Source organism: Actinia tenebrosa, unplaced genomic scaffold (genome assembly GCF_029948245.1).
Source record: "Actinia tenebrosa isolate PJP-AT-01 unplaced genomic scaffold, QUT_ActTen_1.0 PGA_scaffold0__85_contigs__length_37466705, whole genome shotgun sequence".
In the NCBI taxonomy this organism is placed as follows: domain Eukaryota; kingdom Metazoa; phylum Cnidaria; class Anthozoa; order Actiniaria; family Actiniidae; genus Actinia; species Actinia tenebrosa.
Genome location: NW_028292569.1, coordinates 13318472 through 13344147, shown reverse-complemented (window position 1 = coordinate 13344147; position 25676 = coordinate 13318472). Strand labels below are relative to the sequence as shown.

The following is a 25676-nucleotide window of genomic DNA, read 5'->3' as shown; positions in this document are numbered from 1 at the left end:
AAAGTCGTAACATGTGCGAGTGAATTTTGAGCCTGAATAAACCTTTGGACCTCAATACCATTTAAGTGTTTCCCGGACCAGCCAGGAAACTTCACTTGAATGATATGCCTAGTCCGGGGACCGAACCCTATGGCTAAACTTGGCTAAACCATAGTTAATAGATATCTATGGCTAAACCTGATTTTCGCGCTGAAAATGGCTTGAAGCTAAGAAATATGAAAGACAACCCTGGAGAATATATTAATTGTTTTATGTTCTTTATCGTGTTTTATTTGATGTGCGCGAGTAGATATTCATGTTTAGAGCGAAAAGAAGTGAATGCTGTACAAAGTTTGACCAAGTCCACGGTCAGGCGCTCAAACTCGTATCCAGAGCATGCGCAGTAAGTATAAAGGTTCTGGGTACGTTGGGTTCAATTGAACATGTAATATAAGCTGAGACCATGTAATGAGATTCACAGTATGAATCATGTGTTAAAAGCCAGCGGGCCATGTTATTGGGGAATGAACGATGACGATTTTTTTCGATATTTTTAGTCTTTTGAATCCTTCATAGAGTTACTAATATTTTTTTAGTTTTAGTTTTAGTTTCTTCTACAAGGCTGTATGTTTTCTTGCGAATTTCTTTGCATTTTCACTTGCGGTTATTGTCATAAAAATTTGTCAGGAAAAATCTTGTAAAGTGTGAGCCTGGGCAAGATTTCCCGTCAAAAACTTCCTGCCAAGGAAAGGCAGTAAAAATATGAAAATGTCTGCTAACCATTTGCCTGAGGATCAAACATTCCTTAGATCACCAAGTTAAAATTTCCATTCATAGTTTAAGAAAAATTCTTTAACATAAATAGAGCATTTCCTCAATCAATCACGGCGGATTAGTTATCGTATTCCGAGAAATTCCGAAGTGTCTTCGTTGACCTTTCGGTTTACATCGGTTCGGCTGTGTCCGTGCCCGTTCGACCTCCACCGAATGCCGACCTTTGCCGACATGTACTGCAAACACGCAGTCGGACCGGTCGCTCTGTAAACTCATCGGAACTGTTCTTATTTATACTGAGAAAGCTCTTCTAATATTTTCATATAGTACGAGGAATAAGCCCTGAAAGAGTCCTTAACAACTTATACATATTTCCTTAATTCGCGAGCTAGAATAATTTTTTTAATTTCGATAATAAGCTTGGTTCAGAACGTACTGTATCCCTTCGTGCTTGGTACCCAACAGTAAACAAACTCCGTCTAGTAAATAAGATCAATCTCAATTTAAATCGTTGAAAAGACGAGCTTTCTCCTTCGTGGCTGTAATTCTTTTATGAAAACACCACTATCGTCCTATGTGGAAGACTTCTTGTTGAGGGAAAAATCTAACTTGAAACGTCTCTAAACTGGCCGGGCATGTTATATAAGGTACGTATTTATGCATGTATTTAATTAGTAAGTAAGGAGTCGCATGTAATCAATTGTAGCTAATGGTTTTATACTTATATTGAAAATTATAACTATCCAACATATCATAAAGATTAAGATCTATTTGAATGCCGGTAAAGATGGCTAATCATTTCGTAAGAAAAACTTTACTGATTACCGGTAATCTTTACTGTGATTACCATTAAGTAGTTCTCTCAGTAGCCGACTGTAAAAACATTAAATGGCAAAGATAGAAAATTTTCGCTTGTTGCCCCCAAAGAATAAACAAATAAGTAAAAGCCTAGGAAGAGAGAAAAAAAATTCTTGCTGATTTAATAATCCAAAGATTAAGTTATCCCGTTGCTGTCTATATTATTTATTTGCCATAATAATTTTCTTTCTATAATCTTAGTTTGCCTTCTTCAATAATTTATTTGAAGTTTTCCCCCCTCTAGTTATAAATAGTCCTTTTCCGCCGATATCGAGTCATATAATTACTGGCTAATATGCCGCCGTTCGAGTTCGGGCTTTTTTCTCACTTTGAGGAAATTAATAATCGACTTTGTTTACTTTATTAATTTGACGTTCTCGGCTTTTTACGTCTTTTTTGATCGAAAACTCCTTTGAATCAATAAGATCGCTAAAAGTTATTAATCTAGAGCAAGTTGTCGTTATTTACTGAATATTTTTGTATAAGAATCGATCCCCCCAAAAGTTCTGCGTTTTATTGGTAGTAAGACTTAAAGATCTGACAACGTCAACAATGAAACAGTTTTTTTTAGAACAAACTGATTTGAAGAGGAAGTGAGATTAAAAGAAAGCAGAATGAATAAAATTTGGGCTTCAACGCTAACAGGAAGTGAATATCGCGATCAAAGACGAAGTGTCTGACACGTGGTGAAGAAAGCGGAATGAAAGAATAAGCGAACGAAACAAGACCCGTACTTTAAGTGGGAGTTATTTACTTTTTGTTATTTCAAGCCCACAAGCTTGGTAATTCCCTCTTTTCATCTTCCGGTTTCCTTTTATCACAGTTTAAATTGAAAAAAAGTCAAACATTTAATGTCCACAGTATTTAGTCTTGTTATGACGACTTTTTTTAATTTCCATTCATTTATTTGAATAGGATTTTGAAGTTAACAAGGAACATGTAGATTATTTATGAGTTAGAATGATTTACATTTTAATTTATCATTGTTTGGTCGTCTTTCTCGTAGATTAACTGTCCTCCAGCTTGTCAAAAAACCTTGATTATGTTATCTTATTCGATTTTGGACTTCCCGTTACGTCATGGCTAGAATATCTATGCTTGAATGTCGGTATTTGGAGCAGTCGTAAGTAGAAGTTCAGAAGGCCAATGATCCCCTGCGATGATGATGTTTTTCAATCTCAAGACACCGTTATTTTTTCTCTCTTTGAGCTCGTACGAACTATTAGGATTTTCTTTGGTTATTTCTACCTTGATGAGCAATGCTATCGGAGTGGTTGGGTTAACTGAAGGCGCTCCTGTACCTGAATATACTACTCTAAATCCATCCATGTCAAATACACGCGGCAAAGAGATCATTTTCCCGCCAAACAAGCTTGCTGACATCACACTTGGCGGGCTTTTTCCCGTCCACCAGAAACTCAATACCATATTCGGTCAGTCATGCGGTGAACTGGATAGCGAGAGAGGGATACATCGATTAGAAGCGATGCTGTATGCAGTAGCTCAAGTCAACGAGAACACGACCTTGTTACCTAACATAACACTTGGAGCTAACATCCATGATACGTGTGGCCAAGACACCATTGCATTAGAAGAATCCCTGGAATTTGTAACGGAAAAGCTTATGAGGCGCAACCCAATCAAGTGCCAAAGCCCCGAGGGTGCCAACAGAAACCAATCCAAGATCGTGGCGGGGGTCATAGGGGCAGCTTCAAGCACTGTCTCTATCCAAGTAGCTAATCTTTTAAGGTTATTCAAGATGCCGCAGATCAGCTACGCATCGACTAGTCCTGACCTGAGTAATAAATATAAATATGATTATTTTGTAAGGACTGTTCCTCCTGATACGCTCCAGGCGCGCGCTATGGTCGACATCATCGTTGCACTCAACTGGACTTCCGTTTTCACAGTTCATTCGCATGGTAACTACGCCGAAAGAGGCATAGAAAAATTCCTTACTCTTGCCAAAGCTGCTAATATTTGTACAGTCTCGTCCGGCCGGCTAAGTGAGAGTCCAACAACGGATGAATTTGATGTCATTATACAAAAGTTTATTCAAGAGCGAAACACTCGTGGAGTTGTGCTTTTTTGCAACGACAACGATATACGGCAACTTCTTGAGGCAAGCGCTCGTGCAAAGGCTGTTGGGCGATTTGTTTGGATTGGTAGTGAGTTCTGGGGGACGAGGCGACACCCGGTCGAGGACATCGAAGACAAAGCAAATGGCGCAATTACGGTGAGACTTAAATCCGTTCAAGACGTAGGTTTCCGGGAATACTTCACGAACCTTACGCCAGAGAAACATTCAAAAGTTAATCCATGGTTTAATGAATTTTGGGGGCAGCATTTCAACTGCACTATCAGCTCCAACTCCTCTACTTGTCCCAAGAATGCAACATTAGAAAAGGACATGTACCTTGACGATAAGGTTCCATTTGTCATCGATGCGGTCAATGCCTTTGCAAACGCATTCCATAGGCTATATGTCGATCTTTGCCCTTCGATGACAGGACTTTGTCCAGCAATGAAACTATCCCAAATGGGCCCAATCTTGCTTGAGGCTCTGAGGAACACCTCGTTTGAAGGCGCAAGTGGTAGGGTACGATTTGACGTTCATGGAGACTCTTCAGGTCGTTATGACATCTTTAGATTTATCAGAGGTGATTACATCAAGGTCGCGTCATGGGACGACAAGCTCGTTGATGTCTCCTCCCTGTTATACAAGAAAGATGAGAGTGCAAGTACCATAGAGTCTTACTGCTCTGTTCCATGTGGGATTGGATACTACAGGGAGTTAAAAACAGATAAGTCGTGCTGCTGGTCTTGTAAGCCATGCGGAGAGGATGAGTATGTTCAAGGTTAGTTTTCCAGATTTTATAGATTCTTTAACGTAATTGTAATCGCTATCACTGTACGGAAACTACTATACGACGTGCGCGCGACCCTACCATTCCAAAACGAGATACATCTCATGAAACCCAAGACATTTTTCCTTGTTCAGAAAATATTTTTTAAAGAAAAAGCTACTATGTTCTATCTATTTTTGCCCTTCAAAAATAACTCGCCATATTAGAATTGGAGATTTGTAATTGTTTTGTATTTTTTTCCTGCAGACTATACAAGATGTACTTCTTGTCCAATTGGTGAGACATCCACTCTCAATCGCACCACATGCCGAATGCTGGATCTTCGCTACATCTCTTCTAATTGGACAATTATGGTCACATGTATAGCTGGTATAGGAATAGTCTGTACTTGCTTGGTGGCGGTAGTGTTCGTACGCTTCAGCGACACACCACTCGTCAAGGCGTCTGGTCGAGAGCTCACATTCATGCTTCTTTTGGGTTTGCTCTTGTGCTACGGTGTTGGGATTGCGCTCGTTCTCCATCCCTCGACATTCATTTGCTACATTCAAAGAGGAGGGGTTGGTTTCTGCGTTTGTGTTTGTTATTCAGCACTTCTCATCAAGACAAACCGTATTGCAAGAATCTTTAAGAAAAGCGAACGCTCCACTAGACCACCAGGTTTTATAAATCCACTCTCCCAACTTGCTATACTCGCAGCTTTGGTCGGAATTGAAATGATTCTCGCAGGAATCGGAATTGTAACGTGGCCACCGAAAGCATCCCGAATGTATCCGACAAAAACCGATATGTTATTGACGTGTAATATTCAAAACTATGACCTCATGGTCGCTCTGTTGTATAATATGCTGCTTATTTTCCTGTGCACGTGGTATGCGTTCAAGACGCGCAAAACGCCGGCGAACTTTAACGAAGCGCGCTACATCGGTTTTGCCACTTACACGACATGCGTTATTTGGCTGACGTTCTTGCCTGTACAGTTTGGCGTGAATGACAAGGACTATAAAACTATCACTCTAAGTGTGAACATTACTCTTAACGCTACAACCCTCTTGTTGTGTGTCTTCGGGCCAAAGATCTACATATTGATATTTAGGCCAACGAGGAACGTACGAAGTCGTTCCCAGACAACATGGAGGACAGACCAAGATAGTAGTACGAATACAGGTAAGCTAACTTATCAGAATCATCGTCATCTTCATAGAGTGATTGGCGATGATAATGGTATTTGTGAATCCACTTGTGAAAATTTGTTATAGTAGTGGCTATTCTCTACCCATTCTCTAGGCTGTTCCATAGTTTTTCTATATATTATTTATTTGTTTCCATTATTCCCTTACTGAACAGCTTTCACTGATAGCAAAATTTGACTTTGAAATTTACTGTTTGAGTACAGCTTTTCCTTTTTTGTGAAAAAATGGAAAAATGGGAATTGTCCAGAAATGGAATTCAGGAACTTATGGTTTACTTGCGGTGGGAAGGGTGTTTTTTATGTGCCTCAAAATGGTTGGGCCATCAAAAATTGAGTGATCATTTTAGGGTTACAATAGTGGGTTTTTAGTATGATCTCTGGGCTTTCATTATCATATATTAATCTTCGTTTATCTATCAGAGTTTAATATTTATGATTTGTATTTATATTGCTTGATGATATTCCAAGAGGAATCTGAGAGTGTCAAGTGGGATTCCATAAAACAGATAGTGACTGGTGACTGGTTTTCCAGGAAATCCGGCAATAATATAGTACCAACTAGGGCAAAAACAATTGCATCCCATTCCTGGCACCTTTTAAATGGGCCTTCTGAGTTTGATAAACATGATGCATTCTGGTCTAGCTTGGGTATAAACAACACCATATAAGGCATGAGCAACAAAATGCATTTATACCCAAAAAAACTACAATGCATCATGTTTCCGGTCTTAGAAAATACAAAAATGCTTGCACTCAATTTGATACTAGTACAGTATTAAACTATTAAGCTATTAATAATTTATTATGAAGAGATAACTAGCTAAAAACTAGTGCGAGTTGCATCGGTGTTACTAATTTATTATAATGATTTTAATTATTATTATATTTTGATATTTTAAAGTATTTTATTTTATTATTTAACACAAAAGGTTTTGATTTCTCTATCCTTTAAGCTTTTTAACAGATTGCATGCGGTGTGATAATATCAGTTTTTAACATTATACATATATAGCTGTTATATTATAGGGTTATGATAATAATATCATTGGTAACAAAAAATTGTTCATTGTAACTTGACTAACTGGTTTGACCAGGATTGTAATTCATTGCATGCATGTTTTGATTGTTAACTTTCAATAAACTGATCAACCATTACTGCCTTGAGTTGTGTCGTTATTCATTGTTTTTAATTTTTATCATGATTGCTACTAACTCATCTAACATTGAATGTGATTTCAAATAACACATTATCACTGTTTTCATTGCTATGCGCTAAACAAGACAAAAATTGGCAGTTAGGTAAAGGTACATAGGTAACGGATGCATGTACTAATGATTTACTTCATTAATGGTTCTTTGTGTGAGTTTATCCATATTCATGTGACATGTCACTTCACATGAGCAAACAATAAAGATTAAAAAGATTCTCAATGGAAGAATGGCACATGGTCTTAAATGAGACACTGCACCCAAGCCCAAAAGGTCTATTTCAGCGTTGAGCTTACTGTTTATGTACACATTGAAGGTACAATGTTCTGGTGAAGCGCGTGCATGTTTCAAAAAGGTTCCAGTTGCACAAAGGGTGGATAGCCCTATCTGGGCCCAGGCGTATGAAGAATGGATAGCACTATCCAACAGATAAATCCTTATCCAGTGGATAAGTTGATGTTGTTATCGAATAAATTTATCCACTGGATAAGATTTATCTGTTGGATAGCGCTACCCAGGCTTTGTACAACCAGGCCCTGATGGATAAATTCTTATCCAGTTGATAACATGATGCTCGTATCCACTGGATAGCAATTATCCATTGGATGGGATGGTACTGCTCACCCTTGGTATAACAAAGTTCAGGAGTGCAGTTTTAACAGTGGTTTTATCATTCCAGGACGAACTAAATCTGATAGTGAACTCAGTCAAGTTGAGCTTGGATTTGACAACCCAGTAGGAGTCAAAGAAAAGGAAATTCCCCACAAGAACCTGCCAGATTCAGTGTTCTACTTAAGTCGATAGTCTAGTTACTCCATTGACAAAGTTCATGGGAAGCATGGGCAGCGTAGCGGTGAGAGTGCTCGCCTCTCACCAATGTGACCTGGGTTCATTGTGAGTTGAGTTGATTGTTGGTTCTCTCCTGTGCTTCGAGGGTTTTCCCGAGTTCTCCGGTTTTCCTCCCTCCGCAAAAACCAACTTCTAAATTCCAATTCGATCTTGAGCTTTCACCTAGTATGGATCTGAGGGTTCCATTCATGATTGTCCCACTCTGTGGTTACAGAGAAAACTGATAGATTTAAGTTTCGGATGAATTCGGAATTTGGTTTGCTAGGTTTCATGGAGGGAGAAAAGCAAGAAAACTTAGAACAAAATCTCAAACTAAGGGCTCACATGTGATGGAATCAAACCCGAGACCCCAGAGGCCATAGGTGAGTGGACTGCTGATACATCACCCTTGATTAGGGCAAGGTTGCAGCTCTAAGAAGATATAAACCAATTGGATGACTACAATAGAAACGAATAGAAGTAGAACAAGGTGACAATGAAAACTATTGTTTGCTTTGGCCAATCTCGGCAGTGCTCTTTAGAGGGTGTGACATTACTGATTATTTACTGGAATAATCGCAAACATGAAGAATTTGACTTGATACAGCAATGTATTGCGTATTTATTAGTGCTACTTTAATTTGCTTTGTCTAACATTATTATTTGATGCAAATAACTTGCAACTAAGGAGTTACAAAATTATTTAAAATTTTATGCTTTTGAGGTATCTCCATGACAACTGTTGCTATGCAACACACTATACCATTTAATTTAAAAAATGTTATTTATGCATAAAGCAGCTCTTATGAGTTTTATGTGCTGTGCTATGCTGTGATGGCAGTGGTAGTGGGATGATTGTGAATTCTGTGTTGCATAATATGACGTGTGCCATATTAGCATGCAACAATACCTCCACAGTCCTACCATTAACTTGTGGGGCTTTAATCTTTACTCGCACCACTGATTTTACTTGTGTGACATGTGCTACATTGCCTTGCTGCTTATATATATATATTTAATCTTGCCACACAAAATGTAATTAATATATAAAAAATATATATAGGCAAAAGTAAAAGTTTGTTAAAAGTTTTGTACATTCTCGACAACTGTCATCTTCAGAAAAGATGACACTTGTCAAAGATGAAGACAACACTTGTCAAAAACGTTCAAACCTTTTAACAAACTTTTACTTCTGCCCATTTATATTTTGAAAAATTCTTATCAGCAAAGTATTAAGACAAATATTTTTAATATTTACTGTGCGAACACATTAACCGGGATCACTTGAATAAAACTAACCAATCAGATAACAGTAAACCAGACAGAGATTGAAATGATAACATGTCTTAGCCAATCAGATTATGGTGTTCTCACGCTCTCATTATATCATATGCTATCTGATTGGCTGGTTAAAAATATTGAACTATATGTCGCAATATGATTGGTTAATGATACTAGTTTCTCAAAGTGGTCCTGATTGGAGTATCACACAGTAAGCAATATGCTTAAGTATCAATTTTTGACGCGATTGCAAAGATTATTCCACTGATTAAAAATGTAGATGATTTATTGTAGCTTTGACAATGGTTACTTAAATTAACCTTCAAATTAAAGATAAACTATGACAGGTAAAAACATGGGAATAAAAATAAGGTTCAGAGTCGATAGTTAGCTGAATAAGAGGTAACAAAGAGGGCGATGGAAAGATCATGGACAAAAGATTAAATTCTTTTTCCCATCGCAAAACTTTCTGATTATTATTTTGATATTTAATATCAATTTCTTCTTGCCAATTAAATTATTTTTATATAAGATGTAAATAAAACAAATGTGTCAACTGCATTGCTAATTTTTGATGTTAGTAACGCTAGATTTTAAAAGCGCAATAAAAATATTTATATAATTTGGTGTGTACTGCTCTATCATAGGTTAAAAATAAATTTAAATTTTATGGGTATCCTGAAACATCTACTGAACTGATCTAAGTCATGGCATACGTAGAAAACCCATGCATTATATTTGAATTTAGTTTTGAAGGCAGATGAAAACCCTGTGAGAAAAACCCTTAAATAAAGGGAGAGATCTAAAAAACTCTACTCACATTGAGGCTGATTGAATCCCTTAGAGAAAAAAGGAGGAATACACAAAAAAAATTCACTACTCAGCTTTACATTTTCAAAACCTTTTATTAATGTCCAACCGCTATCACTTCACTGCTCTCGGAATCACTTTCTGAATTACTTCCATACACTGTTATTTTACCTTCTTTAATAACTGGAAAGTCTGGCAAAGGCTCAAGGTCATTGTCAATTAATTCAACATAAGCCATTTGTGGATACGGAGATTTAGTTGGAGATAAGATTTTAATTATTCTGGTGAAGCCGCCATACCTATCCTCATATCTTTCCTTCAAGGGACCGTACAATTTAACAAGGGCATCTTTGTTCTGTTTTGAAAAGAAAATATTGAAACATGAACATCTTAGATAGGCTCAATGATGTCCCATTTCAAATGATTTGGGAATAACTCCATTCAATAGAGTGTTTGCCAAAATGGTGGAAGAAAACTCAAACGAGGTAAGATTAAAAACCTATACCACCACTAGAAAAAGCACCTTTACTTTAGCAACCCTGCAAACATTCATTATGTCAGGTGCTATTATACCACCACTAGAAAAAGCACCTTTACTTTAGCAACCCTACAAACATTCATTATGTCAGGTGTTATTATACCACCACTAGAAAAAGCACCTTTACTTTAGCAACCCTACAAACATTCATTATGTCAGGTGTTATGTTGTTATGTCGGCAAAGAAATCTTTAGTTTAAAATCGACAAATTCACAGATGTTTGCATGACTGGGGGCATCATTAGCATCCACTTCAGGCCATACAAACATCTATTATCTCAATCTTATACCATTTCAAATCATTTGGGAATAGACAAATTCAGTTTGCCTCGATGTTTCCCTTTTCAAACAATAAAGAAAGAGAACTTACCCCCATTAGAATATTCGATGCCTCTTCTCTGCATCTTGCCACAAACTCTTCCTCCGACAACTCCTTTGGCTGAATTATAACTTTCTTACTTCGCCTATTAATGATTCTCTTTGTTATCATGTTTTCCAAGGCTTCTGCTTCATTGAGGATAAAACCCTGTTGTATCATGTCCAGGTCTGGGGGAGGTGACCTTCTTTGGGAAAGTGTTATAAGCTATGAAAGAAAATAAAAAATCCAGACAAGGAATTCATATCTTTTATTGAATATGTTCACATGCCAGATATGTCACTGGTAGTGGTCAGCCATTATTAAAGTTGTTTTTGTTTATGACTTGTCTCGTGAAGTCATGACTGTGAGGATGATGATGATGATGATGATGATAATGATGATGTTAATGATGATGGTAATAATAATGATGTTGATGAAGATGGTGATAATGATGATGGTGATAGTGATGATGATGATGGTGATGATGACGGGGATGATGATGGGGGTGATGTTGGTGGTGGTGATGATGATGATGGTGGTGATGATGATGGTGATAATGATGGTGATAATGATGGTGGTGATGATAGTGATGATAGTGATGACTTTATTCACGAGGGATAAGATGTAATAATTGTATAAGTCACATATCTGCAAAGAGGAAAACTGATCTATAAATAGTGTATGGCAATAAATTAGTTTTGTTTTGCTGCATAACACCTCCCATTTTTCACAGCAAAGCTAATTTAGACACCAAGTACCCAAGTAACATATATGAACTGCTCAAAGCTTTATAAAGGCATATCGTTCCTCTAACTCTTGGAAAAATTAAATGGCAATATTCCAGATCCATTGCTGACTCACCAGGTCACTATATTTTTTAAGTTCCTTGGCTCTCATCAACGTGGTCTGAACACGTTCAAATTGAACCAGAGCTAAAACCAACTTCTTGATGAAATCCGTCCTTCGTTGTACAAAAGGATTAACGACCTTCTTCGTTGGAAACTTCCTGTGTGTTCCTAAGCGGACTGTAGTGAGATTTAGTCCTGAATTTATCGCTTTTATTGCGGACGAACAACAAACTCTTCTGAACATTGAAGACGCCATCTTGAAAATCTGAATCCTTCCACAGGGATCCCAATAGAGTATTTCGACAGCATAAAAGCGCGCGAAAAAAATGTTGTAAAGCAGGCATTTTTGTTTGATCTTTCCAATCGCATGTATCAGACACTGTATTTAGCACAGTTTCCTATCCTCAAATGAAAAAGATTCGATGGATCGATTTTTTGGAATTATTATTTTCGTCTTTTTTCTAAATTGGCCTCCCTGTGGTCTTTCTTGACAATACGCACCCTCCCCTCCCTTTACCATTTCCGCTTCTCATAAACATCTATAAAAACTAATATTCTTGAATAAAAAATAACAGAGCAGAAATATCTTAACCTGATAAATGTAAAAATTTTTTCGTTAAATTTCTCATTTACTCATCTGTTTATAGTGCATTTTCACATATCCTTGTATAATTGGTAAAAAAAAATTGGTCAGTCAGCTTGGGAGTTTTGAAGTTGCATGTCAATTGTTTATTGATATGTTAGGAGGTTGGGTATAATTTGTTTTCATTTCATGTCTAAAACATATCCTGTCAGGTGGACTAACATTTCACACGAAAATGTTTAGAAAATATTACAATAAACTATAGGGAATATTGGATAAATGTTACTTTTATTTCCATACGGACTTTGAATCCTGTGAAATTTAACGCATTAAAGGACAAAAATGGCTTTTTTAAAAGCCCTAAATAATAAGAATAGAAGCTGGTATTATTTTGTTTTCCTAACTGCAGGATAATTTTTCTCAAACCAGGAATCCATAAATTACTGTCAATGATAGAATATATTGAAGTGTGACGTAGGGCTTGGATCTTGTTTCGTGTACGTCCATCGAACCGTGAATCCCTTTGATAGGTGCTTCGTGAGTCGTACGATATATTGTCTGGCTTGAACGACTGTCATTCCTCTAACCTTTCTCAGTAATGCCTGACAGATTTATTACGGGATATTAAGGCGTCTTGAATCGCTTGTGGTTGTAGTGCCGTGTCATTTTGCTTGTGTTGCGAAATATCCTCACTGTACTTGGCTGCAAACAACATGCTTAGAAACCCTGTTGGAGGAGTTCTTTTCGCCTTCATGGTGTATTTTAGCTCTTTCATGGGGCTGATCTTTATCCTTGGACCTTCTTTACCTCTAATGTTAGTCAAACCGAAGTGGTATCGCTGGTTCAACGACAAAGCTATCGGTTTTTGGCTTCATGTGGCACCGGTAAGATCATCATCTTTAACATTTTCCCCATCATTTTTCATTGGAAATTCTACTTTTTTGAAGGCAGTCAATCCTTTGCAGGGAAAATTCTTGACAATGAACTAACGAAATTCATGTCTTCGTTTCTCTATATAATATTCAATTGGACCTTGGACTTATGGCTGCTGGAATAATTTACAGGCTTTGCTAGGTAAGTAGGATGAATTTTTAAACAGAAAACACTAAAAAAATTGGTAAAATTATTGGGAAATCTGTTAAAACTTATTGAGTGGGACCCAATATCTTGAATACGTCTTTATAATTACTTTTTTAAGAACGATTTGGTAGAGAACTGATAATGTCATAGCATCGTCTTCAGTTTGAACTCGAGCTTATTGCTTATAGTAACTTGCTGTGAGCAACAATTCAACAACATGTATCATTCATATGCCTTCAAATCATAAGTTTTTAATATTAATGTTAGTGTTTTATATTAGGAATTTCTTTCTGGGGTAATTTTTCAACTTTAGGTTTGTGTACGTGTTAAAGTCGATCACCGTCTGTTGGGATACTTTAAAAACCAATATTCAATTCTACTATGCATATAAAATTAATTAATCTAAAAAACATTAAATATTAATAATTTCCTTATGGTAAGGGATCATATTACCATAACATGGTGAATAAAAACTGCACTATTATATATCTCTAAGAAAATTATTTTGTATGAATAAGATGTAGCATCAAAATTTTTTCTCGTTTGATAGTACAGTATAAAGTTATAGATATATGGATCTTACAAAATAATGTGAGTTTACAGAGCTAGTGTTAAGGGACACACTAGTCTCTGTACGTATGTGCAGCCCGGGGGGGAGGACTCTGGGAAAAAAGTACCGGGGATGCTCGTCATATCTCGAAGGGGTAAAAATTTGCGATTTGGTACCTTTTAGGGTGTTAAATGTGAATTTTTGAAAATCTGTATTTTCTGGTGTCTCTTAGGGTGTCGGAAATTAAGGAAAGAAGTGCGCATCAATATGGCTCATCCTAGGCGTTTTTTATACAAAATTTAATATTATTTGTCGTGGTATCTCTTAGGGGTTAAAAATCATTCAGCCACACCCTTTTTTAAAGACTTCCGGTATCTTTTAGGGGTCTTTTTGAAAATTTCTGACGAGCATCCCCGGTTCTTTTTTTCCCAGAGTCCCCCCCCAGGATGTACAGCATGGTTTTTAGTGTCTAAATTAGGCATTTTTGAAGGGAATTTTTGAGGCCCTCGCACCTTTGAATCAGTGGATAATTTTACACTACCTTAATATTAAAAAAATTATTTAAATATCATTTTAAAAACATGCTAGATTTCTATCATTGTTGCAATCCCCTCTAAATGTGCAATAACATGGGCAACAAATTGTACAATTTGTAAAGGTAAAAAGCTAAAAGTAAAGCTAAATTTTTACTTTGATAACTCTGGGAGTGGCTATTTAATTCTCCCTTGCCAGGTGCTCATGCATAAAGCACTTGAAGGTGCACACCTTACTGCCTTAGATTATCAGTGCCCCTTACTGTGGGTATTTAAACTTGTCAGACAAAATTGTTGCATTGCAAGATGCAGAGCAAATATTACTCATATTACCAACCACTCTCTTAGCTTTGCAACAAATATGCAGATTTGTTGCACACGGAATGGTAATACCCTCTCCACTACAGAGAAATAATGTAAAAATGTACCTTCCTCTGATATTCACATGATAATATATAAATGGCAAGCAACAGAGTTAAGATGGTAAATAGCAGAGTTAAGATGTTACAGATTAAAAATAGAATATGTATCAAATTCTTATATGTCATATTGATCGGAATATATACATATGATGTAAATTATTGATGGTTAGTCTCTAAAATTTTATTACAGCGTTGACTCTTAATTTAATTATGAAAAATTGATTTCAGCTAATGATAATACTAATTGCACTTAGAGGCTGTGGTTTCCAAAAATGAAGAGTTTAATGCTTTTTTGAATTGGTCAAATTATCCTTACTGTGCAGAAAGACTTGCCTTAAATTTAGTATGGTAACTTGATTGCCGTACATATAGCTGTCACCATGTGCACAAGTTGAGTTTGTTTGGCATGCTGTTCTCTACCCTAATTTATTGCTTTTTTGTTTTCTGCTTTTCCTCAATCACTTAACCAAACTTGAGGTGTGAATGCGTGAATGTGAAGAGCATATTGTACACTCGTATAAGTGAATATTATTGCTAGATATGGTTTTAATGCAGGGACTGCGGAGCCGGTTTTGCGCCAAAAATATGAATATTAATAAAAAAAATTTACTATCTTTTTAGCTATTTTTCTTTTTTTTGATATGCTTAGTTTTCAATATTCTCCGCGGTCTCTGTAATGTGGCCATCATTCATCACCAAAACATAAAGATAGCCTTATAAATAAATTAATAGCATGAAGCAAACCAAAATAACAAAAAATATATGGTATTTGATGTATACATATATATGGAAATATTGACAATTTTACTCCCAATTTTCCATTATGTTAATAATCATATTTTCACCATTGTCACCATGCAATTGCAAGGCTTCCTTAAGCTAGCTTTTAGCAATTTATATTCGTTCATATTATTACTATTACTATTGTGTTTTAGTGCTTTTGACCAGATTACTTAAAAACATAATACCTTTTGTAGGATCACTTGCATCTGTTTGATATTTGCATACAGCTGCCTAGTTAGAAGGAACAGCTGCAAGGAGCTAGGGTCTTCTTCACTTGCAGACAATATCCTCCACAGAGGTGGAATGAAATTTCTGAAGGGTGGGGACGCTTCTAAGAATTGAATTGATTATCAAGAATACCAATTTTCTTTTTAACAGAGCTTGTTCATGGGATGAAAGTGGTTATATCAGGGGATAAACCAATTGTGACAGATACAGCTCTTATCGTCATGAACCATCGTTGTCATTTTGACTGGATGTTTTACTGGAGTGTTCTGATGCGCTATGGGAAGCTTTGCTATCTTAGAATCGTGATGAAAGACATCTTAAGACACATTCCTGGCATTGGTGAGTCAACACTGTTCTGATATTAGAGAGATATGTGGTTTTTTTTTTTTGAGGTAATAAGCTAGTGAGCTAATAAGCTCTACGAGTAACAGCACCAGCAGCAGCAACAACAACAACAACGACGACAACAACAACATCAAACAAACAAACAAAAACTTCATGGGCTCTCGATAAAGCTAATGTGCTTGAAGATGTCTTCTTCAAACTATGAGAGTTAAGATTAAACCACGTCTTAATAATACACTTGTGCTTGTCTTTAAGGTTGGGGAATGCAAGGAGCCATGTATTTGTTCCTAAAGAGACATTGGGAACAAGATGAAGTATACTTAAACACTGTACTGGACTACTTCAAAGACCTAAACTATCCCATCCAGTTAATGATATTTCCTGAAGGAACTAACCTGGACGAGAAAAGCCAGCCTAGAAGTGAGAGCTACGCCCGTAAGAACAATCTACCTATTTACAAACACGTGCTACATCCACGAGTTAGAGGATTCATTCATTGCGTGGAAAAGCTTCGCAAAGCAACGAAAAGATTGGATGCTGTTTATGATGTGACGATAGGCTACGACGAAGATTACTGCTACAAGGAACAAGATATCATAACTGGAAACTTTCCAAAGGAAATTCATTTTCATATTCAACGATACACAACATCTGAGTTGCCCTCAGAATACACTAGTCTCGAAGAATGGCTCGTCAAAAGATGGGCCGAGAAGGAAGAACGTTTAAAACGTTTTTACGAATCCGAAAACAAAGGATTTTGTCCTCCAGGGGAGGAAACAAACCAAGATACCCATGACAAGGAGGAAACCACTGTTAAACGCGTAATGACCATTTCTCTTATCTTCTTTGTTATCGTCACCATAGCGGCGTTTTTTCTCCTCTATAGATTTGTGTACGCTAGGTGGTATCTATTCGCTTTCGTAGTCATGTACACTGTTCAAAATGTAATAGGTTTTGGTATGGACAAGGTACAACTTCTAATACACCAAAAAAAGATTTCGAAACTATAGTTAGGAGGTTTTAATATCTAGTTTACAAAATTGTTCATGCAGTGGATTGGCATTTCCAATTTTTTTAAAGGACGACAAAAAGATAAAACTTCGATAATAGGTTAAAGCTGCTGGTTTTGTTTTTGTTTTCCTTCTCTCCTTAGTTTCAATTATCAGTATAAATCTTAGTTGGGTTGGTTTTCCACTTTTCAATTGTTGCATTTCATTATTGCAGCATGTACCGTGTACGTGCTGAAGTCAGTACCGTATGTTATCCACTCATACGATAACCATTCTTAATGGGAAGCCATTTCAATGTTGCGACTTGTGCCGTATACGTGCTGTCAGTCAGTACCGTATGTTTCCCACTCATGCGATAACCATTCTTATGGAAAGCCATCTCAATGATACGGCATGTCGTACCGTGAATGTTCCCATTCTTATGGGAAACCATTTCAATGTTGCGACATGTCGTACCGTTAACGTACTTTTAAGTCTGTACCGTATATTTCCCACTCGTACCATAACCATTGTTATGGGAAGCCATTTCAATATTACGGCATGTCGTACCACGTAACTGATCAAGTTGTGTTTGCGCCATTGCAAAGCGACTTGTTGAGTAGTTCGTGTGCGGATCCTAAAACTGTCGCACAAAGTGATGATAGATGTGGACCGCCTTCACTCCACTGAAAAGAGGGACATTTAATCAAGGAGTTATGTACAGTAATCATGGATATACTATATAATATAAATAAAAGTTATTTTTATTCATTCTTTCGTTATTTGAGACGTTTTTTTAGAATAAGAATATTCACCGCTATAAAGCCGAAAAAAATCCTTAAACACAAAAGAAAAAATATAGCTTGATTTCCCACTATTCTCTTTTTCTTTTCTTCTTTTTCATTATAATTCCATATTTCAAAATCGATTCGACGTTCTTTGAAAAATTTAATCCAATTTCCCACTATTCTTTCTCATTTTAAAACCAGGTATTAGAATTGGAGAGTGCATCCTATTTCAAAATCCACCCTGCGTTCTTAAAAACGAAACTTAAACTTCCCACTTCCCCCCCCTTTTTTTTTGTGGCTACTGCCTCGTAGAGGCGAAGTCACTATACCATCGAGTTTTGTTTTAGCAAGTCCGTAACACCACAGGAAGCCCAAACTTTCTCAATCCATAAACTTCGGAAATAAAGTTGTTGTTCTTCCATCGAATTATTGCTTTTTCAAATAATATCTTACAACACACACAAACACAAAACAAAAAATACATTTCCCATTACCAATGTTAATTTAAGCCCTAAGATTCATAAAATCAATATCAACATTTCAATCTATATGTCCTTCATGTATCTCAATAGTCAGCTACCAACTTCCTCCATTCCTTTCCTACACAGCAATAATTTCTTATGGCAGTAGCCACATGCGCTTATTGAGCGCCTATTTTTCTTTTCCATCCCTTTTGCTCAGATTTTAATATCCCATTTCTAAATCAGCAGTAGGAGCAGGGGATTGGAACCTATTACCCATAATGCATAGCAAGCTTAGTTCAAGATGGCGGCAACGAGGGTCAGAAATTTCGAAGCTTTGCTCAAATTTAAGATAAAAAGTCCTGAAAGACGCAAAAATCTGTACAAAACTCTTATCACTGCTTTCGTGCAACACGAGAGGATTGAGACCACGCTTAGTAGATGTCAGGATTTATCAAGAGTCGCTGAGAGGGTAAGAATTTTGTCTCGTAAAAAACGACGCGTGAGGCAAAAAAACGTGGAAAGTTTGAAGCAAAAATGTCAATGAGCGCAAAGAATTCTTCAAATAAGAAAGGATTAATTTCGAAGTCATGATTTTTCTATCAATATTGTTTTAAAATTACAGATTGTACAAAGAAAAAAATTTAAATTCCAGTAGATCTTGAAGTTGATTTTGTCTAATTTGAATCCAGATGATTGATCTTGCCAAGAAAGGTGATGAAGCAACTGTAAATAGCTGGTTAATGGTATGTTATCCGTTGACTGTTATATTTTATTGTGTATACTTTTTTGCAGAGCTCACTGTACATGGATTATTATTTGCATGCACACAGCACTGAGTCTGTTCTCTGGGGGGAGCACAGTTTTTAACCACTCAATGTATGTGGCTAGCACTAGCAACACACACACACACACATATATATATATGGACACAGATGGTGTCAGCACTGTGCTCTGTTCTCAGGGGGAGCACAGTTTTTGACCAATCAGAGTATGTGGCTAGCACTAGCTACACACACACACAAACATATATGGACACAGATGGTGTCAACACTGTGCTCTGTTCTCTAGAGCACAGTTTTTAACCAATCGTTGTATTTTTTTAGCACTAGTTCCACATATGAGCACAGATGGTGTTATTTTGTACTCTGTTCTCTGAGAGAGCACAGTATTGAACCAATCAAAGTATGTGCCTAGTATCGCTGAGCTGTGTATATACACACAGATTTCATTGCTCACTGTGCTTTGTTCTCAAGGAGAGCACCATTTCGAATCAATCAAAGCATGTACAGTACCTAGCACCAGCTGTGCATATGCACGCAAATGGTATCAGCACTGTGCTCTGTTCTGATAGAGCACAGTTTTCAACAAATCACAGTATATGCCTAGTATCATCTGTGTATGTACACACAGATGGTATTGTACACTGTTCTCTGAGAAAGCAAATTTTTGAACCAATCAGAGTATGTGCCTAGCTCCGCACATGCACACAGATAGTGTTGGCACTGCACTCTGTCCTCCAAGTATGCCAAGCAAGTTGACCGCATAACAATCAATAAATATTTTTCACAGCAAAAGGAACTAATCCCTAAAGTATTTGGAGAACTGCTTCCCAGATATGAAGGAATGACAAGTGGATACACAAGGGTCTACAGAATTCCCCCCAGGAAAGAAGACTCGGCAAAGATGGGCATAGTTGAATTTATTGGCAATGATTTACCCCAGCTGCTTCCAGATGAGGATGAACTTAGAAAACTTAAACTTGAAAAACTTAAAAAGATGGATGACTTTCAAGTACCCTTAGAGGGTACTCCTGTATGACAGTGAATGACACCCCCATTGGAAAAATGTCAATGTTCAAGTCGTATTGTTTAGTAAAACGAATTGATGAACATTCCGGCTTTCTTTCACATGGAAAATATTTTGTACCTTACAGAAACGAGCAGGATTGTTAATTTTATCAGGTATATGAAGCATAGCAAATCTTGATCCAAGAATTAGCAGTATCCCGACTTAGATCAGCCCAGAGGTTGTTTCAGGGTTCGATCTGTGATTTAGACATGCCCAGACTTAGATCAGGCAAGAGGTTGTTTCAGGGTTTGATCTGTGAGTTAGCCATGCCCTGACTTAGATCAGCCAAGAGGTTGTTTTAGGGTTTCATCTGTGAGTTAGCCATGCCCTGACTTAGATCAGGCAAGAGGTTGTTTCAGGGTTCAACCTGTGAGTTAGCCATGCCCCGACTTAGATCAGCCCAAACTTAGATCAGCCCAGAGATTGTTTTAGGGTTTGATCTGTGATCTGTTAGCCATGCCCTAACTAAGTTCACCCCCGAGGTTGTTTCAGGGAATCCATAAAAATTTTCAACTTAATAACTATTGACGATAATCTCCATAAACTGGTCATTTATTATTTACATTAAAAACTCTTTAATAACTTTCAAAACTGAGCCATCAAGATTACATTATATAGCAGTAAATTTAATTTTTGCATTAAATAGTACAAAATAGTGCAATGCCTATGGTTTTTTATCACTGGTATTTAGTACTAAATAGAACTGGTCGCGTATGTAGAGTGATTTTACTTTCCCGTGAAGAAAAGTAAGCATAATACCTAGTAGTAGACAATAATTCTTTCTTTTCTTTTGTTTTACTTTGACTGTTGGTCACTAATCATACGACTTTATTTCATGGGCCAAGTAAAATGACTCTAGTACAAAATACTGCTGTATACTACTGTGTCATGAATATATAAAGTGTTTGTACTCTAAATGTATGATAGAATAATTTTTAATTAAACTGTTAGTTTCAATAGACACCTTCGGCTGGGGTAATGTTTTCCCATTTCAGACCACATGTCATTCCCTTGAGAATAAGATCCTTTGTTTGAGATGTATCCATATTCATGTGTCTGCTCATGTGCAGCCGAGAGCAAACCTTAAACAAAGAAATGATACTCTAGGGAATGACATGTGGTCTGAAATGGGAAAACATTACGTCAGGGCAAAGAGGTCTATTCCATTTTAGTGTGTTAACATCATGGGATCACATGGCATGATGAAGCTTAAAACCGGATGTGAAAAAGACTAAAAGTTTCAAATCCTTAATATTTAATGATTAAAGGAACACAAAATTTCTTAATAAAGAATTCTCAAAATAATAAAATATAGAATAAAATCAAATCTTAAAGTATCAAGGAGTTCCACTAGAATGAAACTTTTCTTCCACTGAAGCGATCATTGAGGGTCGTCCCAGTCTGAAAAACAAAAAAAAATTCATATGATTTAGATTAAACTCGTTAAAATATATTTGGACTATAAAAATCCCCTTTCAAATGAAAAATAATTATTCGCCTCTCATCAATGTGACCCAGGTTCGAGTCTCATTGGGCTCAGTATCGTATGTGAGTAGAGGTGTTTGTTGGTTCTCTCCTGTGCTTCAAGGGTTTTCCAGGTTCTCTGGTTTTTGTCCCTCTGCAAAAATCAACTTCTAAATTCCAATTGGAATTTCAGTGGACGAAGAGCCACTCTGTGGAAATGCCACTGTTAAATACTATTTATTTTTATTTATTATTCTTATTTAACCCTAAACCCTAGTGCATCTTGATCAGCACATAGCAGTAATAATGGTGATAAACCTACCCTTCCACTTGCAAAGGTTGCTCTATTGATGTTGAATTTCTTCTTTGGTTGTTGTACCTTTAAAAAAAGAAATTTAAATTTTTTTCTTTCCAAAGTTCGAAGAAGAAAAACAGTTCTTTGATTGGCAGTCAGCAAATAAGACAAAGCTTTGTGAGTGACATGCTGATGATAATAGTAGTAATGAGATTAAAGGCCTTTACTCACCCTGTTTTGTGGTTGTTGGCGGACTTGATTGGCAACTGATACTCTTAGTTCCTTGATTGGACCAGGATTCTTTTGTTGTCTGTTTCTCTGACGCTTGTTTTGATTCTGACGTTGAGGCTGATTCGATGTTTGTCTAACAACACATTAAGTCATAGCTATTATTATTATTAGCTATTATTATAAACTCCAATGTAGTCAAATACTCAAGGGAACTTGGCTTTTCACTGCTGTAGATTCATGGTTCGGACCCAACGAGCTCCACAAATTATCTAGAATATCTCGGAAATTAAAAACGCTGATTTCCAAAAAAATAAATAAATAAAATCGTTTCAAGCTAATCTTTGTAATACCCTTTAAAACAGATACTGTGTGGAACAAGCTTTTAATTTTGCTATTGTGAAAGTCAGAATCATGAATCAAACTAACTCACTAAATAGCTCTTATAATTATGATTGCGGCTTAAACATTAGAACAATATCAGTTGAACCATTCCCAAGAGACTCAAAGGACAAATGACATCATGTAACAGTGAGTAACTAACAGCTAAACAATAATAATTACCTGTTTTTATTTCTTACTGCATTAACTTTTCCACCTCTGTTGCCTTGTACTTGATTTGAAGTCTGAAAAATGAAATTATTATTTATTAGCACAATCATTTACTTTACTACTCATTTAAAAGTCCCCATATCTGTCGCATATATAGACTGTAAGTATATACGCCCAATTTGCACTGTAATACAAGGAAACAAAACAACAGGACTCTCATTTCTCTACCTGGATTCCTCTTCTTCTGTCAAGGATATTTTGTCGAGCATCTTTTTGTCTCATCTGTTGGTTCTGTCGGTTCTGGTTTTGTCGTTTTCCTTGTGCTTTTTTCACTCTATTTAGCATTTGCTTGCCCTACATTTACGTAATGCAAAATTCATACTTTAGTTCACAATCCTGGTCTACCAAAAATCCCTTTGATAAAAAACTAAGAAATGAAAATTTACAGTGTTTAGCAATCATATGCATAGGGTTTTGGCAGACGTCAATCAAAGTATTTCCATGACAAAGTTGGAAAACACAACGTTTTCAAGAGCAAACCTATGGATTGTTATTGAAATGCCTTGATTGGTGTCCACCAAAACTTTATCTTTTTGTGATGGCAAATGGTACAATATTGAACACATGGTTGGGAAGAGCACAGTACATAATGAGCTTACAGCATTATTAAGAGCTTGTCTGCTCTTTAATTTGTTGGCCAGAACTTTGGGCTTTCCTCCTCTAAATTTATTCAATGATCCTCGTTGCTGATTTGATGCCCCTCGTTGTTGATTTGATGCTTGTTGTTGATTTGATGCTCCTTGTTGCTGATTTGATCGTTGTCGATTCCCTCCTTGATTTTTCATCATACCTCTGTTTCCAAGTTGTCTTTGGTTTTTTCCAGGTTGTCCCTGGCCTTTCCTTGCAGGTCCTGGTCCTTTAGCAGCATTTCCCTGGCGTTTTATGCCTAGTTGACCTTGTTTTTTTATTATATTTTTACCCTGTTGTTGTTTCTTTTTCTTTAACATTTCTTTTCGTTTTGCTTTCTTCTCTTCTTTTATGATCTCATCTGTCGTGAGTAAATCAAGGTTAATTAAGAAACAAAAGAATTAAAGAACTTTTTATATTTTTTAATAGAGAGAAAATAATTAACTAAGAGGAAAGATGAGCTACTGAACCAAGCAACGATCAAGTACTTAGCTCTTACTGGATAACAATCTAAATATACATACTTGGGGAACTCTAGTAACAGCTGGGTAAGTGTATAGTGTACTATGGCTATATAAAACATTATCGACAGTCATTATATTTGTGGCCTAAAGAAAGGTCTATGGTATATATACATAGGTTGCATGAGACTTTGCTCCCTCAGTATCTTATTACTGCACTCTACAACTGCAAAAATACTCGTAATAGTTAGCTAGTATATATAGTGCACTTGCTTCTTTCCACTGGGGTTCTATCTGTGAGTTAGCTGTTTCCTGACTTAGATCAGCCCAGAGGTTGTTTCAGGGTTCATTTAAAAAGTGAGACATATGGTCTAGTCAAACAAACACTTGCAATAGAATAAAATTAAATCCCATGTAACATAGAAATAAATACAAAGGAATGAAAAAAAAAAAAAGAAATATTACAGATATTTTCACACTGATCAAAACCCACAAATAGGTTCACCTAGGTTATTGTCAAAAGAACACCACGTTTTTATCAATGTTTTTACTTGTTATCATAAATATTTTAAAAGATCTCAACAATTTATTCAAACCCATACAACAACTTTTAAATTTTTTAACAAGTAAAAGATTTGTAAATAAAAAAACTTGTGTTTGAAATTTTTTAATATCGTGAAGTTTCCATAGAAAATATATAAGAATGTCAATCACGACAAGTATATATAGGAATCTAAGTTTCTTGGGGAAAATAGATAGAGGTCGAAAAGAGTACACAACATTCAAATGTATCAATAGGATTTCTTTTTAACACTGACAAAGAAATTCTTAGTTAGCAACTTAAAACAATTACACAAATTAGATCTTGAAAATGTAATATTAAATGATTTTCACTCTAATTTTAGAGAGTTCTCGAAAGCTGTCACAAATAGTTAACCATTTATGAAGGTCAACCTTTATAGGAATTTTCATTTAGCGGGGATTGATCGAACAGTAATAAAATGTAATTGAACGCGTATGAAGCAGAAAAATTAGACCTAATTGCAGGTGAAAAATTACACGAATAATCCGTTTTCAAGTACGACCCTGTCAACTAATCTTTCTTTAGTTTATGCTTGCCTGTTTATCGATACCTAAAGTTTAAATAACAAGTCTTTCATCTCGATTTTTAGATCGTAGAGAGTAAAAGATCAGTTATAAATAGGCTAGTTAATTTTGCTGTGAATGTCATGTATTTCGTGGACATTTTGTAAAAAAAATTCCTAAGATCAAAGAGGGCTAACTCTTAAAATATAAAAGTATTAGAAGACCTAGTATTTGTACTTACCGAGGGATTTATCAAGGATGCTAGTCATGGTGGATTTTTAGGGAATTTTAAGCAAGAAAGAGAGAAACAAGAACTTTTCCCTTCAAAACACAAACACAAATGGACGCTAATCAACCACCTAGGTACCAGGTCATCAGCCGTGTGCCTCGTTGTGGGGAGATTTAGTAGGGGTCCCCTCCCACGGGAATTATTGTCAATGGGAGAACACATACCGTAGCATCAAAATGGCTTCCCATAAGAATAGTTATCGTATGAATGGGAAACATACGGTACTGACTTACAGCGCACAGGGTACAGCATGACGGCATGCCGTAGCAATGGTTTCCCATTGTCTTCCGGGCAGTAATTTATCCAATTACAACACATATCACGGCTACGGTAAAGATACCGTATGGCTATTGTTACGAATTCACATATGAAAACTGCTCTATCAGTCGAGGGATATTTTAAAAGTGATTTGGACCCCACTGTACCTCAGACTCAGACTGAGGCAAGATTGACCCTCTATTGT

General features: G+C 36.4%; 5 protein-coding genes across 6 annotated transcripts; 3 read left to right on the top strand and 2 right to left on the bottom strand.

Annotated features, from left to right (window-relative positions):
• The first annotated feature begins 987 nt into the window (after window positions 1-987).
• On the top strand, window positions 988-9274 carry LOC116301745 (metabotropic glutamate receptor 3). 2 transcript variants are annotated; one of them, XM_031710855.1, is made up of 4 exons: window positions 988-1400; window positions 2618-4469; window positions 4725-5642; window positions 7556-9274. In XM_031710855.1, exons 2-4 carry the CDS (start codon window positions 2771-2773, stop codon window positions 7678-7680), a joined length of 2742 nt encoding a protein of 913 aa, XP_031566715.1. In that variant the 5' UTR covers window positions 988-1400; window positions 2618-2770; the 3' UTR covers window positions 7681-9274. The 2 variants fall into 2 exon arrangements, with proteins under 2 accessions (XP_031566715.1, XP_031566717.1); XM_031710857.2 differs by lacking the exon at window positions 988-1400 and having other exon boundaries at window positions 2549-4469.
• A 596-nt stretch (window positions 9275-9870) lies between these two features.
• On the bottom strand, window positions 9871-11807 carry LOC116301746 (uncharacterized). The gene is made up of 3 exons (XM_031710858.1): window positions 11552-11807; window positions 10703-10915; window positions 9871-10150 (listed from the first exon to the last, which is right to left on the bottom strand). The coding sequence occupies exons 1-3, from the start codon at window positions 11792-11794 to the stop codon at window positions 9893-9895; spliced, it is 714 nt and encodes a 237-aa protein (XP_031566718.1). The 5' UTR covers window positions 11795-11807; the 3' UTR covers window positions 9871-9892.
• A 774-nt stretch (window positions 11808-12581) lies between these two features.
• On the top strand, window positions 12582-17822 carry LOC116301754 (lysocardiolipin acyltransferase 1). Its single transcript, XM_031710870.2, has 4 exons — window positions 12582-13005; window positions 13186-13195; window positions 15868-16056; window positions 16318-17822. Exons 1-4 carry the CDS (start codon window positions 12835-12837, stop codon window positions 17070-17072), a joined length of 1125 nt encoding a protein of 374 aa, XP_031566730.1. The 5' UTR covers window positions 12582-12834; the 3' UTR covers window positions 17073-17822.
• A 782-nt stretch (window positions 17823-18604) lies between these two features.
• On the top strand, window positions 18605-21488 carry LOC116301750 (uncharacterized). The gene is made up of 3 exons (XM_031710865.2): window positions 18605-18772; window positions 18993-19046; window positions 19873-21488. Exons 1-3 carry the CDS (start codon window positions 18605-18607, stop codon window positions 20119-20121), a joined length of 471 nt encoding a protein of 156 aa, XP_031566725.1. The 3' UTR covers window positions 20122-21488.
• On the bottom strand, window positions 20688-25295 carry LOC116301740 (uncharacterized). Its single transcript, XM_031710850.2, has 7 exons — window positions 25166-25295; window positions 23350-23738; window positions 22919-23044; window positions 22703-22764; window positions 22142-22274; window positions 21938-21994; window positions 20688-21552 (listed from the first exon to the last, which is right to left on the bottom strand). Exons 1-7 carry the CDS (start codon window positions 25191-25193, stop codon window positions 21502-21504), a joined length of 846 nt encoding a protein of 281 aa, XP_031566710.1. The 5' UTR covers window positions 25194-25295; the 3' UTR covers window positions 20688-21501.
• Between the last annotated feature and the right edge of the window lie 381 nt (window positions 25296-25676).

Bases quoted from the DNA above. Each gene is read 5' to 3' on its own strand.
- LOC116301745 (XM_031710855.1), top strand. From the start codon at position 2,771: ATGATGATGTTTTTCAATCTCAAGACACCGTTATTTTTTCTCTCTTTG. The intron at 4,470-4,724 runs GTTAGTTTTCCA...TTTTTCCTGCAG, and splicing joins AGAGGATGAGTATGTTCAAG to ACTATACAAGATGTACTTCT. The intron at 5,643-7,555 runs GTAAGCTAACTT...TTATCATTCCAG, and splicing joins AGATAGTAGTACGAATACAG to GACGAACTAAATCTGATAGT.
- LOC116301746 (XM_031710858.1), bottom strand. From the start codon at position 11,794: ATGGCGTCTTCAATGTTCAGAAGAGTTTGTTGTTCGTCCGCAATAAAA. The intron at 10,916-11,551 runs GTGAGTCAGCAA...TTTCTTTCATAG, and splicing joins TTAAAAAATATAGTGACCTG to CTTATAACACTTTCCCAAAG. The intron at 10,151-10,702 runs GTAAGTTCTCTT...TTTTCAAAACAG, and splicing joins CATCGAATATTCTAATGGGG to AACAAAGATGCCCTTGTTAA.
- LOC116301754 (XM_031710870.2), top strand. From the start codon at position 12,835: ATGCTTAGAAACCCTGTTGGAGGAGTTCTTTTCGCCTTCATGGTGTAT. The intron at 16,057-16,317 runs GTGAGTCAACAC...CTTGTCTTTAAG, and splicing joins AAGACACATTCCTGGCATTG to GTTGGGGAATGCAAGGAGCC.
- LOC116301750 (XM_031710865.2), top strand. From the start codon at position 18,605: ATGGCGGCAACGAGGGTCAGAAATTTCGAAGCTTTGCTCAAATTTAAG. The intron at 18,773-18,992 runs GTAAGAATTTTG...ATTTGAATCCAG, and splicing joins TATCAAGAGTCGCTGAGAGG to ATGATTGATCTTGCCAAGAA. The intron at 19,047-19,872 runs GTATGTTATCCG...TATTTTTCACAG, and splicing joins CTGTAAATAGCTGGTTAATG to CAAAAGGAACTAATCCCTAA.
- LOC116301740 (XM_031710850.2), bottom strand. From the start codon at position 25,193: ATGACTAGCATCCTTGATAAATCCCTCG. The intron at 22,275-22,702 runs GTAATTATTATT...ATGTGTTGTTAG, and splicing joins GCAGTAAGAAATAAAAACAG to ACAAACATCGAATCAGCCTC. The intron at 21,553-21,937 runs GTAGGTTTATCA...TTTGTTTTTCAG, and splicing joins CAACCTTTGCAAGTGGAAGG to ACTGGGACGACCCTCAATGA.